Source organism: Diabrotica virgifera, chromosome 4 (assembly GCF_917563875.1).
Source record: "Diabrotica virgifera virgifera chromosome 4, PGI_DIABVI_V3a".
NCBI lineage: Eukaryota > Metazoa > Arthropoda > Insecta > Coleoptera > Chrysomelidae > Diabrotica > Diabrotica virgifera.
In genome coordinates this window covers 231,100,638-231,116,977 of record NC_065446.1, presented here as the reverse complement: position 1 = coordinate 231,116,977, position 16,340 = coordinate 231,100,638, and the positions used below count along the sequence as shown (strand labels likewise).

The 16,340-nt window shown below is 34.0% G+C and overlaps 1 protein-coding gene across 14 annotated transcripts in view; it reads right to left on the bottom strand.

The window, feature by feature from the left end:
- Window positions 1–16,340, bottom strand: part of LOC126883330 (uncharacterized) — a 63,242-nt gene that overhangs the window by 26,299 nt on the left and 20,603 nt on the right. For 2 of the 14 annotated variants that reach the window (XM_050648716.1, XM_050648719.1), the window contains exons 3-15: window positions 12,364–12,408; window positions 11,799–11,843; window positions 11,619–11,663; window positions 11,439–11,483; window positions 11,264–11,308; window positions 11,084–11,128; window positions 10,904–10,948; window positions 10,724–10,768; window positions 10,544–10,588; window positions 10,364–10,408; window positions 10,184–10,228; window positions 9,817–9,858; window positions 1,123–1,164 (exon numbers count right to left, since the gene is read on the bottom strand). In XM_050648716.1, coding sequence (XP_050504673.1) covers window positions 1,123–1,164; window positions 9,817–9,858; window positions 10,184–10,228; window positions 10,364–10,408; window positions 10,544–10,588; window positions 10,724–10,768; window positions 10,904–10,948; window positions 11,084–11,128; window positions 11,264–11,308; window positions 11,439–11,483; window positions 11,619–11,663; window positions 11,799–11,843; window positions 12,364–12,408 — 579 coding nt within the window. Of the gene's footprint in view, window positions 1–1,122; window positions 1,165–9,816; window positions 9,859–10,003; window positions 10,049–10,183; window positions 10,229–10,363; window positions 10,409–10,543; window positions 10,589–10,723; window positions 10,769–10,903; window positions 10,949–11,083; window positions 11,129–11,263; window positions 11,309–11,438; window positions 11,484–11,618; window positions 11,664–11,798; window positions 11,844–12,363; window positions 12,409–16,340 lie in introns of all 14 variants that reach the window. The other 12 variants (XM_050648717.1, XM_050648724.1, XM_050648718.1 and 9 more) reach the window with 9 other exon arrangements.

The window sequence follows — 16,340 nt, the reverse complement described above, 5'->3', positions numbered from 1 at the left end:
AGTATTGAGATCTGGGCTGCATGCGGGCCATTCTAATCTTATCAATCCAACCGCTATTTAAGATATGTATGTTTATGAGTCAATCAGTGTTTTTATTTACAAAAAATTGTACAGCTCTTAAAAGAAAAGATGTATTCGGATAATTCAAAAACAAAAATCTTAGGGATACCTCCAGGATAATGTATTTTGAATATTTGACAAAAGGACTATGAAACAAAATCGACCCTCCAATTTTTTCACAGAATTTTTTGAAATTAGGAGAAAACACAACGCTTCCATTCATCCCCGTATAATGCCTTCTAAGCAAAACTTTTTTGTTACCAGAATGATAGCAAACGACATCACTACATGTACCTACAAACTGATGCAATAATCTAGTACAAATAATAGTTAAAAATTGTCAAACTTATCAAAAATTTTGGGTGGCTGAAAACGCGGTCCAAGATTGCGGCTGTTTTTGAATCTTTGTCGAGATATTTGGCACACATATTCGTAATATAATAAAGAATGGCGGTACAGAGCCCAATTTGAGAACTATGTTAGTATGAAGAAATTACTCTATAACTAAATAAAATATTGCAAAAAGGAGCTCGTACCGCCATTAAGGGTCGATTTCTCATACCTGAGTTAATCTAGATTTGAATTGACTGACGTCCATCCGTGAACTTGGTTTTGTTTGGAAATGCATTTCTCATTGTTAGTTCACGATCTACATCTTAACTAGTAGCTTTCGAGAAATACCAATAGATGGCAAGGGGTAAAACTGTCGCCATTTTGTATCACATTTTTTATGCTGTTTCTGAATAAAATTAAATTTAAGTATTTATAGTCAAAGAGTAATAAATCTATAAAAATTGTTTTCTATAACTAGAAATCGAACGTGACTGACTTGGCAACATTTAGCGCGCCTATGAGTATAATTATTGTTTTTGAGAGTATGATGTCACTGTCGCTGTCGCATTGCCGACGCACTGTTGCCTCACTGTTGAAAGTTCGCAGAGCTATCGACAAACAAAAATATTGATAACTCGCTACTGTTTACTCTTAATGTTGTATACAGCTATAGGTTAAATAAAATAAATAAATAAGTCTGTTTGAAACGAATAAAATATTTCAACTTACTTGTGCTTTTTGTGGGATTGGGTTGGGGTTCAGTAGCAACACCTGAAAATAAATGAATGCATAAAGAGCTGTTATCACATTATGTAATAATTATAGATTAATGTTGCATAAAGCTATACGTCAAATAAAATGAATAAATGACTGCGTTTAAAATGAATAAACTATTTCTAAATATTATTAATTATGCTATTAGGATCAAAAACTTCATCTTTTAATTGCCAGATGACCCTAGTCACCTAATATTTTCACTTCAGTTGCAATGGGTGGAAGAACCTCTTAGTACTGATCAATTGGGGTAAGGAGAACAAGCCTACGTTCTTTCTGATGAGGCTCCAATAAGAGCCGAAAATCGAGATTCAAGGGACTGGACTGCGCTCCGTATTCTAATTGAAAAGTAAGATTGTTTTGCCTTCGCATTGCAACTGAATTAAAAATAAAATTTTTATTTTATTTTTATATTGGTCTTTACTCCTTCGAGTAAGTAGGTCCATTTTCTGTTGGAATTAACCAGCTGAACAGACGGAGTCGTGAATTGTAAATTTTTTGAATTCCCTCTTTTCTTCTTCGCTTCAGCATCCATTTGGCTTGCAAATTTTAGAAGCCTTGGAGGTGTTACCAAGGAAATGGACCAATAAGTTTTCGATTTAAAAATCTTTTAGTAATATTTTAATATTTTCTAAATATTATTAATAATGCTATTAGGATCGAAAACTTCATCTTTTAATTGCCAGATGACGCTAGTCACCTAATATTTTCACTTCAGTTGCAATGGGTGGGAGAACTTCTTAGTGCTGATCAATTGGGGTATGGAGAACAAGCCTACGTTCTTTCCGATGAGGCTCCAATAAGAGCCGAAAATCGCGATTCAAGGGACTGGACTGCGCTCCGTATTCTAATTGAAAAGTAAGATTGTTTTGCCTTCGCATTGCAACTGAATTAAAAAATAAAATTTTTATTTTATTTTTATATTGGTCTTTACTCCTTCGAGTAACTAGGTCCATTTTCTGTTGGAATTATCCAGCTGAACAGACGGGGTCGTGAATTGTAAGTTTTTTGAATTCCCTCTTATCTTCTTCGCTTCAGCATCCATTTGGCTTGCAAATTTTAGAAGCCTTGGAAGTGTTACCAAGGAAATGGACCAATAAGTTTTCGATTTAAAAATCTTTTAGTAATATTTTAATATTTTCTAAATATTATTAATAATGCTATTAGGATCGAAAACTTCATCTTTTAATTGCCAGATGACGCTAGTCACCTAATATTTTCACTTCAGTTGCAATGGGTGGGAGAACTTCTTAGTGCTGATCAATTGGGGTATGGAGAACAAGCCTACGTTCTTTCCGATGAGGCTCCAATAAGAGCCGAAAATCGCGATTCAAGGGACTGGACTGCGCTCCGTATTCTAATTGAAAAGTAAGATTGTTTTGCCTTCGCATTGCAACTGAATTAAAAAATAAAATTTTTATTTTATTTTTATATTGGTCTTTACTCCTTCGAGTAACTAGGTCCATTTTCTGTTGGAATTATCCAGCTGAACAGACGGGGTCGTGAATTGTAAGTTTTTTGAATTCCCTCTTATCTTCTTCGCTTCAGCATCCATTTGGCTTGCAAATTTTAGAAGCCTTGGAAGTGTTACCAAGGAAATGGACCAATAAGTTTTCGATTTAAAAATCTTTTAGTAATATTTTAATATTTTCTAAATATTATTAATAATGCTATTAGGATCGAAAACTTCATCTTTTAATTGCCAGATGACGCTAGTCACCTAATATTTTCACTTCAGTTGCAATGGGTGGGAGAACTTCTTAGTGCTGATCAATTGGGGTATGGAGAACAAGCCTACGTTCTTTCCGATGAGGCTCCAATAAGAGCCGAAAATCGCGATTCAAGGGACTGGACTGCGCTCCGTATTCTAATTGAAAAGTAAGATTGTTTTGCCTTCGCATTGCAACTGAATTAAAAAATAAAATTTTTATTTTATTTTTATATTGGTCTTTACTCCTTCGAGTAACTAGGTCCATTTTCTGTTGGAATTATCCAGCTGAACAGACGGGGTCGTGAATTGTAAGTTTTTTGAATTCCCTCTTATCTTCTTCGCTTCAGCATCCATTTGGCTTGCAAATTTTAGAAGCCTTGGAAGTGTTACCAAGGAAATGGACCAATAAGTTTTCGATTTAAAAATCTTTTAGTAATATTTTAATATTTTCTAAATATTATTAATAATGCTATTAGGATCGAAAACTTCATCTTTTAATTGCCAGATGACGCTAGTCACCTAATATTTTCACTTCAGTTGCAATGGGTGGGAGAACCTCTTAGTGCTGATCAATTGGGGTATGGAGAACAAGCCTACGTTCTTTCCGATTAGGCTCCAATAAGAGCGAAAAATCGCGATTCAAGGGACTGGACTGCGCTCCGTATTCTAATTGAAAAGTAAGATTGTTTTGCCTTCGCATTGCAACTGAATTAAAAATAAAAAAAATTTTTTATTTTTATATTGGTCTTTCCTCGTTCGAGTAACTAGGTCCATTTTCTGTTGGAATTTACCAGCTGAACAGACGGGGTCGTGAATTGTAAGTTTTTTGAATTCCCTCTTGTCTTCTTCGCTTTAGCATCCATTTGGCTTGAAAATTTTAGAAGCCTTGGAGGTGTTACCATGGAAATGGACCAATAAGTTTTCGATTTAAAAATCTTTTAGTAATATTTTAATATTTTCTAAATATTATTAATAATGCTATTAGGATCGAAAACTTCATCTTTTAATTGCCAGATGACGCTAGTCACCTAATATTTTCACTTCAGTTGCAATGGGTGGGAGAACTTCTTAGTGCTGATCAATTGGGGTATGGAGAACAAGCCTACGTTCTTTCCGATGAGGCTCCAATAAGAGCCGAAAATCGCGATTCAAGGGACTGGACTGCGCTCCGTATTCTAATTGAAAAGTAAGATTGTTTTGCCTTCGCATTGCAACTGAATTAAAAAATAAAATTTTTATTTTATTTTTATATTGGTCTTTACTCCTTCGAGTAACTAGGTCCATTTTCTGTTGGAATTAACCAGCTGAACAGACGGAGTCGTGAATTGTAAATTTTTTGAATTCCCTCTTTTCTTCTTCGCTTCAGCATCCATTTGGCTTGCAAATTTTAGAAGCCTTGGAGGTGTTACCAAGGAAATGGACCAATAAGTTTTCGATTTAAAAATCTTTTAGTAATATTTTAATATTTTCTAAATATTATTAATAATGCTATTAGGATCGAAAACTTCATCTTTTAATTGCCAGATGACGCTAGTCACCTAATATTTTCACTTCAGTTGCAATGGGTGGGAGAACTTCTTAGTGCTGATCAATTGGGGTATGGAGAACAAGCCTACGTTCTTTCCGATGAGGCTCCAATAAGAGCCGAAAATCGCGATTCAAGGGACTGGACTGCGCTCCGTATTCTAATTGAAAAGTAAGATTGTTTTGCCTTCGCATTGCAACTGAATTAAAAAATAAAATTTTTATTTTATTTTTATATTGGTCTTTACTCCTTCGAGTAACTAGGTCCATTTTCTGTTGGAATTATCCAGCTGAACAGACGGGGTCGTGAATTGTAAGTTTTTTGAATTCCCTCTTATCTTCTTCGCTTCAGCATCCATTTGGCTTGCAAATTTTAGAAGCCTTGGAAGTGTTACCAAGGAAATGGACCAATAAGTTTTCGATTTAAAAATCTTTTAGTAATATTTTAATATTTTCTAAATATTATTAATAATGCTATTAGGATCGAAAACTTCATCTTTTAATTGCCAGATGACGCTAGTCACCTAATATTTTCACTTCAGTTGCAATGGGTGGGAGAACTTCTTAGTGCTGATCAATTGGGGTATGGAGAACAAGCCTACGTTCTTTCCGATGAGGCTCCAATAAGAGCCGAAAATCGCGATTCAAGGGACTGGACTGCGCTCCGTATTCTAATTGAAAAGTAAGATTGTTTTGCCTTCGCATTGCAACTGAATTAAAAAATAAAATTTTTATTTTATTTTTATATTGGTCTTTACTCCTTCGAGTAACTAGGTCCATTTTCTGTTGGAATTATCCAGCTGAACAGACGGGGTCGTGAATTGTAAGTTTTTTGAATTCCCTCTTATCTTCTTCGCTTCAGCATCCATTTGGCTTGCAAATTTTAGAAGCCTTGGAAGTGTTACCAAGGAAATGGACCAATAAGTTTTCGATTTAAAAATCTTTTAGTAATATTTTAATATTTTCTAAATATTATTAATAATGCTATTAGGATCGAAAACTTCATCTTTTAATTGCCAGATGACGCTAGTCACCTAATATTTTCACTTCAGTTGCAATGGGTGGGAGAACCTCTTAGTGCTGATCAATTGGGGTATGGAGAACAAGCCTACGTTCTTTCCGATTAGGCTCCAATAAGAGCGAAAAATCGCGATTCAAGGGACTGGACTGCGCTCCGTATTCTAATTGAAAAGTAAGATTGTTTTGCCTTCGCATTGCAACTGAATTAAAAATAAAAAAAATTTTTTATTTTTATATTGGTCTTTCCTCGTTCGAGTAACTAGGTCCATTTTCTGTTGGAATTTACCAGCTGAACAGACGGGGTCGTGAATTGTAAGTTTTTTGAATTCCCTCTTGTCTTCTTCGCTTTAGCATCCATTTGGCTTGAAAATTTTAGAAGCCTTGGAGGTGTTACCATGGAAATGGACCAATAAGTTTTCGATTTAAAAATCTTTTAGTAATATTTTAATATTTTCTAAATATTATTAATAATGCTATTAGGATCGAAAACTTCATCTTTTAATTGCCAGATGACGCTAGTCACCTAATATTTTCACTTCAGTTGCAATGGGTGGGAGAACCTCTTAGTGCTGATCAATTGGGGTATGGAGAACAAGCCTACGTTCTTTCCGATTAGGCTCCAATAAGAGCGAAAAATCGCGATTCAAGGGACTGGACTGCGCTCCGTATTCTAATTGAAAAGTAAGATTGTTTTGCCTTCGCATTGCAACTGAATTAAAAAATAAAATTTTTATTTTATTTTTATATTGGTCTTTACTCCTTCGAGTAACTAGGTCCATTTTCTGTTGGAATTATCCAGCTGAACAGACGGGGTCGTGAATTGTAAGTTTTTTGAATTCCCTCTTATCTTCTTCGCTTCAGCATCCATTTGGCTTGCAAATTTTAGAAGCCTTGGAGGTGTTACCAAGGAAATGGACCAATAAGTTTTCGATTTAAAAATCTTTTAGTAATATTTTAATATTTTCTAAATATTATTAATAATGCTATTAGGATCGAAAACTTCATCTTTTAATTGCCAGATGACGCTAGTCACCTAATATTTTCACTTCAGTTGCAATGGGTGGGAGAACCTCTTAGTGCTGATCAATTGGGGTATGGAGAACAAGCCTACGTTCTTTCCGATTAGGCTCCAATAAGAGCGAAAAATCGCGATTCAAGGGACTGGACTGCGCTCCGTATTCTAATTGAAAAGTAAGATTGTTTTGCCTTCGCATTGCAACTGAATTAAAAAATAAAATTTTTATTTTATTTTTATATTGGTCTTTACTCCTTCGAGTAACTAGGTCCATTTTCTGTTGGAATTATCCAGCTGAACAGACGGGGTCGTGAATTGTAAGTTTTTTGAATTCCCTCTTATCTTCTTCGCTTCAGCATCCATTTGGCTTGCAAATTTTAGAAGCCTTGGAGGTGTTACCAAGGAAATGGACCAATAAGTTTTCGATTTAAAAATCTTTTAGTAATATTTTAATATTTTCTAAATATTATTAATAATGCTATTAGGATCGAAAACTTCATCTTTTAATTGCCAGATGACGCTAGTCACCTAATATTTTCACTTCAGTTGCAATGGGTGGGAGAACTTCTTAGTGCTGATCAATTGGGGTATGGAGAACAAGCCTACGTTCTTTCCGATTAGGCTCCAATAAGAGCGAAAAATCGCGATTCAAGGGACTGGACTGCGCTCCGTATTCTAATTGAAAAGTAAGATTGTTTTGCCTTCGCATTGCAACTGAATTAAAAATAAAAAAAAATTTTTATTTTTATATTGGTCTTTCCTCGTTCGAGTAACTAGGTCCATTTTCTGTTGGAATTTACCAGCTGAACAGACGGGGTCGTGAATTGTAAGTTTTTTGAATTCCCTCTTATCTTCTTCGCTTCAGCATCCATTTGGCTTGCAAATTTTAGAAGCCTTGGAAGTGTTACCAAGGAAATGGACCAATAAGTTTTCGATTTAAAAATCTTTTAGTAATATTTTAATATTTTCTAAATATTATTAATAATGCTATTAGGATCGAAAACTTCATCTTTTAATTGCCAGATGACGCTAGTCACCTAATATTTTCACTTCAGTTGCAATGGGTGGGAGAACCTCTTAGTGCTGATCAATTGGGGTATGGAGAACAAGCCTACGTTCTTTCCGATTAGGCTCCAATAAGAGCGAAAAATCGCGATTCAAGGGACTGGACTGCGCTCCGTATTCTAATTGAAAAGTAAGATTGTTTTGCCTTCGCATTGCAACTGAATTAAAAATAAAAAAAAATTTTTATTTTTATATTGGTCTTTCCTCGTTCGAGTAACTAGGTCCATTTTCTGTTGGAATTTACCAGCTGAACAGACGGGGTCGTGAATTGTAAGTTTTTTGAATTCCCTCTTATCTTCTTCGCTTCAGCATCCATTTGGCTTGCAAATTTTAGAAGCCTTGGAAGTGTTACCAAGGAAATGGACCAATAAGTTTTCGATTTAAAAATCTTTTAGTAATATTTTAATATTTTCTAAATATTATTAATAATGCTATTAGGATCGAAAACTTCATCTTTTAATTGCCAGATGACGCTAGTCACCTAATATTTTCACTTCAGTTGCAATGGGTGGGAGAACCTCTTAGTGCTGATCAATTGGGGTATGGAGAACAAGCCTACGTTCTTTCCGATTAGGCTCCAATAAGAGCGAAAAATCGCGATTCAAGGGACTGGACTGCGCTCCGTATTCTAATTGAAAAGTAAGATTGTTTTGCCTTCGCATTGCAACTGAATTAAAAAATAAAATTTTTATTTTATTTTTATATTGGTCTTTACTCCTTCGAGTAACTAGGTCCATTTTCTGTTGGAATTATCCAGCTGAACAGACGGGGTCGTGAATTGTAAGTTTTTTGAATTCCCTCTTATCTTCTTCGCTTCAGCATCCATTTGGCTTGCAAATTTTAGAAGCCTTGGAGGTGTTACCAAGGAAATGGACCAATAAGTTTTCGATTTAAAAATCTTTTAGTAATATTTTAATATTTTCTAAATATTATTAATAATGCTATTAGGATCGAAAACTTCATCTTTTAATTGCCAGATGACGCTAGTCACCTAATATTTTCACTTCAGTTGCAATGGGTGGGAGAACTTCTTAGTGCTGATCAATTGGGGTATGGAGAACAAGCCTACGTTCTTTCCGATTAGGCTCCAATAAGAGCGAAAAATCGCGATTCAAGGGACTGGACTGCGCTCCGTATTCTAATTGAAAAGTAAGATTGTTTTGCCTTCGCATTGCAACTGAATTAAAAATAAAAAAAAATTTTTATTTTTATATTGGTCTTTCCTCGTTCGAGTAACTAGGTCCATTTTCTGTTGGAATTTACCAGCTGAACAGACGGGGTCGTGAATTGTAAGTTTTTTGAATTCCCTCTTGTCTTCTTCGCTTTAGCATCCATTTGGCTTGAAAATTTTAGAAGCCTTGGAGGTGTTACCATGGAAATGGACCAATAAGTTTTCGATTTAAAAATCTTTTAGTAATATTTTAATATTTTCTAAATATTATTAATAATGCTATTACGATCGAAAACTTCATCTGTTAATTGCCAAATGACGCTAGTCACCTAATATTTTCACTTCAGTTGCAATGGGTGGGAGAACCTCTTAGTGCTGATCAATTGGGGTATGGAGAACAAGCCTACGTTCTTTCCGATGAGGCTCCAATAAGAGCCAAAAATCGCGATTCAAGGGACTGGACTGCGCTCCGTATTCTAATTGAAAAGTAAGATTGTTTTGCCTTCGCATTGTAACTGAATTAAAAATAAAAATTTTATTTTATTTTTATTTCAATTTATTTGTACTTTTTGTGGGATCATCGGGTTGGGTTTCAAAGGGAAAAGTCTCAGGTACAAAATTCTCTACTATGTGAGTGTCATAAACTGTCATTTTCACTTCTACCTTTACTCAGATTTGATTACTAGGAACTTTCTTTCGGACCGTTTTTAATAGATGAATGAAAGCGGAATGTGACTGCATATTGTAGGGTCCTTTTCGCTTTCTTTATTCGTCGTCTCTTGTCTTATAAATTGTAAAGTAAAAGTCAGATATTAAGGATGAACCAGAAAGAAGTTCCATAAAGTAAAATTTTTGGATTTAAATAAATATTTGCTATTTAAATTTTTTTATTATAATAGCGAATTTTGTATCTGAGACGTTTCGCTTTCTTTAAGAGATTTCCCTGGAGCGTCTCAAAGATGGATTTTAAAATATTTTTAAAATTCCACATAAATAGACAGTTTGGTTTCGTTTTGTTTCAGAGAAGTGCACGCAGCTCCACTGAGGACGTCGTAAGACAGAAACAGCTATCTGAACATTGTGTAATGCCTCTAAATCGAAAGAAAACATAACCTGTCTTTTTCATTTCATATTTCAACTTACTTGTGCTTTTTGTTGGATTGGGTTGTGGTTCAGTAGCAACACCTGAAAATAAATGAAGGCATAAAGAGTTTTTATCAAATTATGTAATTAAAGCATACATTTATGTTGCATACACTGGCATATAGCTACACGTTAAATAAAATAAATAAATAAGTGTGTTTGAAATGAACAAAATATTTCAACTTACTTGTGCTTTTTGAGTGATCGTCGGGTTGGGGTTCAGGAGCAGCACCTAAAAACAAATAAATATATAAAGAATTGTTATTAGATTATGCAATTATAGCATATATTAATGTTGCATACAGCTACACGTTAAATAAAATAAATAAATAAGTGTGTTTGAAATGAACAAAATATTTCAACTTACTTGTGCTTTTTGAGTGATCGTCGGGTTGGGGTTCAGGAGCAGCACCTAAAAACAAATAAATGTATAAAGAATTGTTATTAGATTATGCAATTATAGCATATATTAATGTTGCATGCAGCTATACGTTAAATAAAATAAATAAATAAGTGTGTTTGAAGTGAACAAAATATTTCAACTTACTTGTGCTTTTTGAGTGATCGTCGGGTTGGGGTTCAGGAGCAGCACCTAAAAACAAATAAATATATAAAGAATTGTTATTAGATTATGCAATTATAGCATATATTAATGTTGCATACAGCTACACGTTAAATAAAATAAATAAATAAGTGTGTTTGAAATGAACAAAATATTTCAACTTACTTGTGCTTTTTGAGTGATCGTCGGGTTGGGGTTCAGGAGCAGCACCTAAAAACAAATAAATATATAAAGAATTGTTATTAGATTATGCAATTATAGCATATATTAATGTTGCATACAGCTACACGTTAAATAAAATAAATAAATAAGTGTGTTTGAAATGAACAAAATATTTCAACTTACTTGTGCTTTTTGAGTGATCGTCGGGTTGGGGTTCAGGAGCAGCACCTAAAAACAAATGAATGTATAAAGAATTGTTATTAGATTATGCGGTTATAGCATATATTAATGTTGCATACAGCTATACGTTAAATAAAATAAATAAATAAGTGTGTTTGAAATGAACAAAATATTTCAACTTACTTGTGCTTTTTGAGTGATCGTCGGGTTGGGGTTCAGGAGCAGCACCTAAAAACAAATAAATGTATAAAGAATTGTTATTAGATTATGCAATTATAGCATATATTAATGTTGCATGCAGCTATACGTTAAATAAAATAAATTAATAAGTGTGTTTGAAGTGAACAAAATATTTCAACTTACTTGTGCTTTTTGAGTGATCGTCGGGTTGGGGTTCAGGAGCAGCACCTAAAAACAAATGAATGTATAAAGAATTGTTATTAGATTATGCAATTATAGCATATATTAATGTTGCATGCAGCTATACGTTAAATAAAATAAATTAATAAGTGTGTTTGAAGTGAACAAAATATTTCAACTTACTTGTGCTTTTTGAGTGATCGTCGGGTTGGGGTTCAGGAGCAGCACCTAAAAACAAATGAATGTATAAAGAATTGTTATTAGATTATGCAATTATAGCATATATTAATGTTGCATGCAGCTATACGTTAAATAAATTAATAAGTGTGTTTGAAGTGAACAAAATATTTCAACTTACTTGTGCTTTTTGAGTGATCGTCGGGTTGGGGTTCAGGAGCAGCACCTAAAAACAAATAAATGTATAAAGAATTGTTATTAGATTATGCAATTATAGCATATATTAATGTTGCATGCAGCTATACGTTAAATAAAATAAATTAATAAGTGTGTTTGAAGTGAACAAAATATTTCAACTTACTTGTGCTTTTTGAGTGATCGTCGGGTTGGGGTTCAGGAGCAGCACCTAAAAACAAATGAATGTATAAAGAATTGTTATTAGATTATGCAATTATAGCATATATTAATGTTGCATACAGCTATACGTTAAATAAAATAAATAAATAAGTGTGTTTGAAGTGAACAAAATATTTCAACTTACTTGTGCTTTTTGAGTGATCGTCGGGTTGGGGTTCAGGAGCAGCACCTAAAAACAAATGAATGTATAAAGAGTTATTATTAGATTATGCAATTATTTTTTATTTATTAAGCGCAACAGGCCTTGTAGGCCGAGGGCTAAAATGTTACATTTCTCATTATATAAATAATAAATAAATTCATATAACTTATAAATTTAATTTAATTACACTTCAGTCTTTTTATACACTCTACCACCTCCTGTTCAATGCTAGTTCAGCAATTATAGCATATATTAATGTTGCATACATCTATACAGTAGGAAAAATGAAAGAACACCCATGAACGAACATATAAAACACGCTGTATTTTCCTGTCACCGTGTCACACAAAAAATTGGCCAGCGCAAGTACATATAATAATTATTGTTACATGTACTTGCACTAGACAATTTTCTTTGTGACACGGTGACAGGAAAATACAGCGTGTTTTATATGTTCGTTCATGGGTATTCTTTCATTTTTCCTACTATACGTACAATAAAATAAATAAATAAATGTGTTTGAAATGAACAAAATATTTCAACTTACTTGTGTTTTTTGTGTTATCGTCGGATTGGGATTCAAGAGCAATACCTAAAAACAAATGAATGTATAAAAAGTTGTCATTAGATTATGTGATTATAGCATATAATAATGTTGCATACAGCTATATATAATAAAGCGGCCAAAACACCCCCGTGGGGTACACGACAATTAGACCGAAATCATTAGACCGAAAGCAGTAGACCGAACTCATTAGACCGAAAAGCACTTTACCGAAACCTCACTAGACAGAACAGCATTAGACCGAAATGGCAAATAAATTTAAAAAGGTTTGCAGTAAATTATGCTAAGATTTTGTATATCTGTCTTTTTGTTTATTGTATTTTTTTTGTATTATTTTATATATAGATTGTGTAAATTGTTACTCTGTACAGGCTGATATGAAATACTTTTCATCCGTTAAACAAATTAGTGAAGGTAAAAATAAATTAAGGGTAGAGTGACGTTAACACCATTTTAACTGTTTATAATAACCATCCAAATAACCTTTAGTTGTAATTACATTAGTCTTATCTCTTTTACTGCGACAAGTAAAAAGAACTGCTTTTCGGTCTTCTGCTGTTCGGTCTAGTGAGGTTTCGGTAAAGTGCTTTTCGGTCTAATGAGTTCGGTCTACTGCTTTCGGTCTAATGATTTCGGTCTCTTTACAGTAAACCCCCCCGTGGGGGTAGCGCCGCCTTTACAGGCTCTCTAGATCCATCTTTTCGAGGTGGATCAGTCCTCGTTCTCGTTTTTAAACTTCATTACATATCCGGTTACAGCTCCTTCTTTCTCTTGCTCTTTCTTCTACATTTCTGATTTCCATGTCCCCTAGATTCCGCTTCATCTCTTCCAGCGATTTGGACCTCGGTCTTTCATTTCGGCTCCTTCTGGCCGGATTCCACTTTGTTACTATGTTTATTAGCGCTTCTTCCTCTGCTCTCCATACACGCCCAAGCCATCTCAATCTTTGTCACTTTAGTTACGTGACTATATCTTGCCCCTTTAATTCCTCATTTATTTCGTTATTTCTTCGACTCCTGTATTCACCTTCTGCTGTTTATATTGGTCCTAATATTGCCCGAATAATTTTTCTCTCAGGTCAAAAATCAGGTACAAAAACTGGAAAAACATTAGGAATTACTAAAAATAGGAACGTGGAATGTAAGAAGTACGTACGAAGAGGGTGCCTTAAAAAATTTAGATGATATGGAGAATTACAAAGTAGACATCCTGGCCTTACCAGAAACAAAACAGTTGGGAACTGAAATGGTTAAAATAGGAATAAGAACCTTTTTTAAGACTGGCGGGACAAACAGTTATTTTGGAGGTGTAAACAGTAAATTAGTTATAGACTTCCAAGCAATATCAGATAGGATATGTTATTTGAGAATAACAGGAAAGTACAGAAAAATTAGTATCATTAATGCACATGCCCCCACTGAAGAAAAAGACCTAGAAACCAAAACAGAGTTCTATGAGAAGCTAAGTAATTTGATCGATAAAATTCAGAAATATGACATAAAGATAATCGTGGGAGATATGAATAGAAAGAGAAGAGATTTACAGAGTAATAAGTATTATAAGTATAACAGGTGGGAAAAGTTTAAATAAGGAATCAAATGAAAATGGAAAAAAATTAATTAAATTTGGAACAGAAAATAAAATGAAAATCGTAAGCACAAGATTTGACCATAAGGATATAGGTCTGGATCCCGCGTATGAAAAAAAAGTTGATTAATAGCAAGCTGAAAATTTGTTAATAGCTTAAGGGTGTCTAGTCGGACAAACTTTGATATATGGGAACACTGGAACAGGGGCAGTGTTTTGTGGAACAGGTTAAAAATTTGGAACGGTCAACCACGAAAACGGCACATGTATTTTGTCCGACAGAACACACTTAAACTCTCCGAACAGAGATTAAACTCTCATGCAAAAATCAGACTGCTATTTATCACCAAATGGGCGTTTTAATGAGTGGAACATGTAGAATATATCAAATGACAGGAATTATGACAGGTGATAAATAGCAGTCTGATTTTTGCATGAGAGTTTAATCTCTGTTCGGAGAGTTTAAGTCTATTCTGTGGGACAAAATAAATGTGCCGTTTTCGTTATCTGACCGTTCCAAATTTTTTACCTGTTCCACAATTAAAACTGCCCCTGTTCCAGTGTTCCAATATATCAAAGTTTATCCGACTAGACACCCTTAAGCTATTAACAAATTTTCAGCTTGCTATTAATCAACATTTTTTTTATACGAGGTATCCAGACCTAATATTCATAGGATAACTTGGATATCTCCAAACGGAGGGGAAAAAACCAGATAGACCACTTATTAATATAATGTAAATATATCAGAGCAATTACCGATTCCAGAAGCTACAGGGGGGCTGATACCAATAGCGATCATATTCTAACGATAGCCAAACTTAAACAAGAGCTGCCAAGAAACCCAAGAACAGCAAAAGAAAGATTAACATACAAGATATAATTACTTACAGAAGAAAAAACGGCAAACAGATTTGTGGCAGAGATAAATAAAAGACTTCATCACCCGACCGCAGAAGATATTGATGAAAAATTGAAGAATCTACAGATAGCGATGACAGAACTATGCCTAGGAAAAGTACAAGCAGAGAAACGAGGATACTTGTTTGACGAGGATTGTAAGATAGCATTGATACGGAGAAATAAAGCAAAAATAGAAAAAGACAAAAATAATACACAGGATACTACAGAAAAATATAAAATGGCAAGAAGAGAAGTAAAACAAATCTGCAGAAAAAAGAAAAGAGAACACCTTGACAAACAGTAGAAAACAATAGAAGAATCGTACATAAACAAAGAAATAAGAAACTACCAAGAAGTAAAAAATCCCGAGGAACGGCAAAGAGTAAAACAAGTTACTGTAAAGGTAAGGACGGTGTGCTTTTAGGAGAAACAACAGAAAAATTGAACAGATGGGCGGAGTATTTTGAAGAACTATTAAATGCAAATAAACAAGCAGAACCCCAGAAAATAAAACAACATCAACAGGATAACACAGAACAAATACGGGAAGAAGAACCAACACTACAAGAAGTAAAAGAAGCAATATTGAAGCAAAAAAAAAATAACAAAAGCGTAGGAGAAAGCGGAATCCTGCCAAAAATTTTTAAATCAGGAGGAGAAAAGCAGCAAGAAAACATTTCCGACTAATATTAACAGTCTGACAAAAAGAGGAAATGCCGCAACACTGGAACAATGCACTCATCTGCCCAATTTACAAAAAAGGTGATAAAACAAATTGCGAAAATTATAGAGGAATATCGCTATTAGAAGTGACCTATAAAATACTTGCAAAAATCATCCGAAATAGATTGCAAAAGGTGGTAAACAAGATCATTGGAGAATACCAAGGAGGTTTTAGACCAGGAAGACCAACAATTTCTCAAGTATATTTATTAAAACTAATACAGAACAACAGCCACGAACAAAATTTGGGACTACACATGTTGTTCATTGACTTTAAATAGGCTTACGACTCAGTAACCGAGATATGCTCTATGAAGCAATGAGATCCTTAGGTATTTCAGAAAAGCTGGTTAAATTAGTGAGAATGACGCTCAACAATACAAAAAACAGAATAACAATAGAAGGAAATTTTTCAAAACAATTCACAGTGAATAAAGGACTGAAACACGGTGACCCTCTATCCACAGACTTATTTAACTTGGTACTAGAACACATAGTAAGATGGATAAAAATTAGTACAATCGGTACCATATTTAACAACAGACAGCAGTTTATAGCTAACGCTGATGATCTAGTCATCCTAACAAGAACAAAGGAACACCTCCAACAAATCTTCCAAAAGTTCGAAGCGGAAGCAAAAAGGTATGCATTAAGAATCAACCAAGGAAAAACACAATACATGGTAATGAAAGGAGAAAAAAATAAAGAGGATAACTATATATATTGCATCTATTGCGGATTTTCCT